The following is a 4,062-nucleotide window of genomic DNA, read 5'->3' as shown; positions in this document are numbered from 1 at the left end:
ATATAAAACACTTCACTTCTATGATCAAGGATCATCTAATCAGAGATGGAAACAAAGAGACTCTATATATAGAAGCCTTGAGCAAGTAGAAAAGAAGCTAAAAATCAAAGCACAAATATGCATAACTACAATAAATTAGAACTTTTATTTTTAACTTTACGAAGTAGAATTCGACATCATTCTATTTTTTAGAACTATAATCATGCGATGTGAGGAAATTAGAATGACAACACAGACAGCAAGAATGCAGACTACATCCAACACGGTCGATAGACTCTGCCCTCTAAGTCAACTCAAGCGTTCGACCAGTCTTTTCTCTGTGTAATTTTGTCAATAAGTCGTCCAGCATTTTGAATGTGGAAGTTGGCAATAACGCACAGCCACAGATACTTATCTATAGATAAAAAGACCTATTAATCAACCCCTTGTATTCAATTATTAAGTCACGTCTAGACAAATCGTTCATTTATTAGGTAGAAAGGTTACTAAATAAGAGTCTCCAAATATTAAATCGTGCAGCTGATGTCTGTTAGGTGATGTGAATGCACTCATATCGCTAGCTGGGATTATAATCTGCAACACGTACTCCATTCCACCTTAACAGCTTTGCCTTTTTTTTATGCAATCATGTATCGCCTTTCATTTTACATGGCCGTGATGATAATGTTGCACTTTCATTTTTCATTTGTTAACGCCTGCCGAGATGATGAAAGAAGTTACCTTCTCGACTTTAAAGGTGGCCTCAATGATTCCACGGGTCGATTAAGGTCATGGCAGCAATTCAACTGTTGCCAATGGCAGGGTGTCGTCTGTGACTATCATTCCGGCCATGTTGTTTCCCTCGATCTCAAAAACCGAATTTATGACCAAAAGCAATGCACGGAGAGGGATGATCGATGCCGTTTCAGTTGGAAGATCCATCCCTCCCTGTTCAACCTGCAGCGTCTGCAATATTTGGATTTGAGCTGGAATTTCTTCAATTATACTGCCATACCTCCTCAGCTGGCAAAACTCCAGAGGCTTACATTCCTTAACTTGGGAGGTGCTTATTTTGGAGGCGAGATCCCTTTGGAGTTGAGTAACATTACAACCTTGCGCTACCTGGATCTGTCAACAGATTCGGCCTTAGATTTGAGCGGACATGACCGGGAGAGTCAGAGGTTTGCAGGATGGATAAGAAATCTGAGAAACTTGGAATACCTGAATATGAACTGGGTAAATCTGTCAATGGCATCCGAGGATTGGGGTAGCGCCCTTAGCAGCCTGTCTAATCTCAGGGAGATTCGCCTTAGTGGATGTGGACTTTCAGGTACTATACCTTCACTCCTAAACCTCACTCATTTATCCCACCTGCATCTTTCAGATAATTCATTTCCATCCCCATTGCCAGCTTGGTTTCAGAATGTCTCGTCCTTGGTTTCCCTTGATCTGTCTCGGTGTAGTCTCAACGGCTCCATCCCTTCCAATTTCTTGCACCGTTCGAGCCCAAGCTCTCTTGAATTGTCAAGTAACAGCTATCTAGGAGGAGTAATTCCTCACTCCTTTGCAAATTTTTCAATGCTTGAGACGTTGTTACTCTCAGACAATAATTTAACAGGGGATTTGCCACCATTTGGATCATTAGTTAGTGGGCCTTCTTCTCTCCGACATGTGGACCTAAGGAACAACCGGTTGTATGGAACAATTCCAGATACCATTTCAGAGCTTTATTCCCTCACAGATGTGTACCTCAGTAACAACCGATTGTCTGGAACAATTCCAGATACCATTTCAAAGCTTTCTTCCCTCGTAAATCTGGACCTCAGTGACAACCAATTGTCTGGATCAATAACAGATACCATTTCAAAGCTTGTCCACTTAGCAAGTTTGTTGCTCAGCTCCAACAATTTAACTGGCAGTATTGCCCTTTCCGCCCTGGAAGATCTAGCTCACCTCGAAGAATTGGACCTTTCTGAAAACCAACTTACAGTTAATACCTCTTTAAGTGGGATTCCGCAATTGGCCCAACTGGAGTACCTGAGGTTAAGGTCTTGTAATCTCCAAGGGCAGATTTCTCCCTTTCTGTCTACTTTATACTCACTAAAAGAATTGGACTTGTCAGATAATAACCTTGTGGGGAATATTCCTAATTGGTTGTGGGATCTTCCCAGTCTTGAAGCGCTCTATCTTTCACATAACCGACTGGAAGGTTTTCTGCCACATGTATTTTTGTCCACTCAATTCTCATTAGAATATGTGGACTTATCAGACAACAACATTGTGGGAAATATTCCTACTTGGTTGTGGGATCTTCCGGGTCTTGACAGGCTCAATATTTCACATAATCAACTGGAAGGTACTCTGCCCCCTGCTGTTTCCAACATTGGATTCACTCTCGACTTGCATAACAATAGCTTACATGGCTCTATTCCAGATTTTTCTCTATGGTTTTTAGACTTGTCAGAGAATAGGTTCAATGGTTCTATTCCGCGCTCTATATGCTCTGACTTTGATAGTTTAGAGTATCTGGACTTGTCAAAGAACAGGCTAAATGATGTCATTCCTACAAATCTGGCGAGTTGTTCTTCTCTATATATCTTGAATTTGGCTCAAAATTATTTGGAAGGTGAGATGCCAAGAGAGCTAGAAAATCTGACTGAACTTCAGACACTAAATCTCGGTGAAAACAAATTGCAAGGTGTTATCCCTCCATCTATTGCAAGTTGCACAAAACTCCGAGTGTTTGACATAGGAAAGAACAGAATTCAGGGAAGCATCCCAGTTTGGATTGTAGAACTAGCAGAGTTACGAATTCTCAACTTGGCTTTTAATAAGTTGCAAGGCACTTTTCCACCAGACTTGCATAGGCTCAGGAATCTTCAAATTTTAGATTTATCTCATAATAATTTATCAGGACTTATTCCTCAGAGTTTAGGGAAGTTGAATGCTATGGCGAATCAGACACAAAGTGATGTAATAGAGATGAGCTCCAGTGATTGGGTTATGGGAGATGGTGTTGGTCTCGTTTTTCAAATAAGGTTTGTGAATCAAGTAACACTTTGGATTAAGGGACGAGCAACTCCATACCCTAAGATTATCAGTGCCTTCAAATTTATGGATCTTTCCCACAACCAACTGTCAGGCAATATTCCTGAAGAAATGGGAGAGCTGAAGGGTCTAATTGCTCTCAACGTTTCAAACAACAATCTGAGTGGCAGCATTCCTGAATCCTTTGGAGGTATGGCTCATCTGGAATCTCTGGATCTTTCGAGAAATATGTTGTCAGGCAATATTCCAGCAGATCTTGTAAATCTCACATTCCTTTCTGTTCTGAATGTTTCAAACAACAACCTTTCTGGGTTAATACCACAAGGGAAGCAGTTTGCAACGTTTGAGGGTTCTTCTTATTTGGGGAACCCCAATCTTCACGGGCCTCCCTTGGAAAATGGAACACTGAGATCTGGTTGGGGTGAAAGAGGTGGCCAAGTACAGTCGAATAGCACAGGAGTGTCAGAGACAGACACATATGATGAAATGGATCGATGGTGGGCAGTGTCAGTAGGATTATGTTTTGGGGTGGGATTCGCCAGCATAATTGCAGTGCTGTGCTTTCACCTAGAATGGAGATACAAATGTTTTAGTTTGCAGGATAGGTTTATCCAATATATTTTTAAACATTGAATCCATGCAGGATATATTTTGAATAGAGGATGCAGGGATCAATCCCGAGAAATGGGTTACAGTAAGTCTTATGCTAATAATTGAATGCTAGACTATTTGTAATATTTATTGATATGACAATAATTAAATGCGAGACTATTTGTAATATTTATTGATATGACAAGACACTATATAAAGACACCCAACCTACATTATTTTATCATCATAATGCATTGTAGTAAGAAAGATGCTAGACTATTTGTAGTATTTATTGATATGACATGTAGCAGCCACTAAATTCATGATCAACAATAGAATTATCTTATTCATCATCTACTTCTTTACTAGAAAAAATAGGTATAATTGAAGATTGGTTCATAGGAAATGTCGAAGTTAGAATCATATTGGACTCTTATATTATAG

At 39.9% G+C, this 4,062-nt stretch overlaps 1 protein-coding gene across 1 annotated transcript; it reads left to right on the top strand.

The window, feature by feature from the left end:
• Nucleotides 1-525: 525 nt before the first annotated feature.
• On the top strand, nt 526-3,836 carry LOC131049635 (receptor-like protein EIX1). Its single transcript, XM_057983696.2, has one exon. It carries the CDS (start codon nt 628-630, stop codon nt 3,658-3,660), a length of 3,033 nt encoding a protein of 1,010 aa, XP_057839679.2. The 5' UTR covers nt 526-627; the 3' UTR covers nt 3,661-3,836.
• Nucleotides 3,837-4,062: the final 226 nt, after the last annotated feature.

This window comes from Cryptomeria japonica, chromosome 8 (genome assembly GCF_030272615.1).
Source record: "Cryptomeria japonica chromosome 8, Sugi_1.0, whole genome shotgun sequence".
Lineage (NCBI taxonomy): Eukaryota > Viridiplantae > Streptophyta > Pinopsida > Cupressales > Cupressaceae > Cryptomeria > Cryptomeria japonica.
The sequence above is the reverse complement of the archived record's forward strand: the minus strand, read 5'-3'. Positions and strand labels throughout refer to the sequence as shown.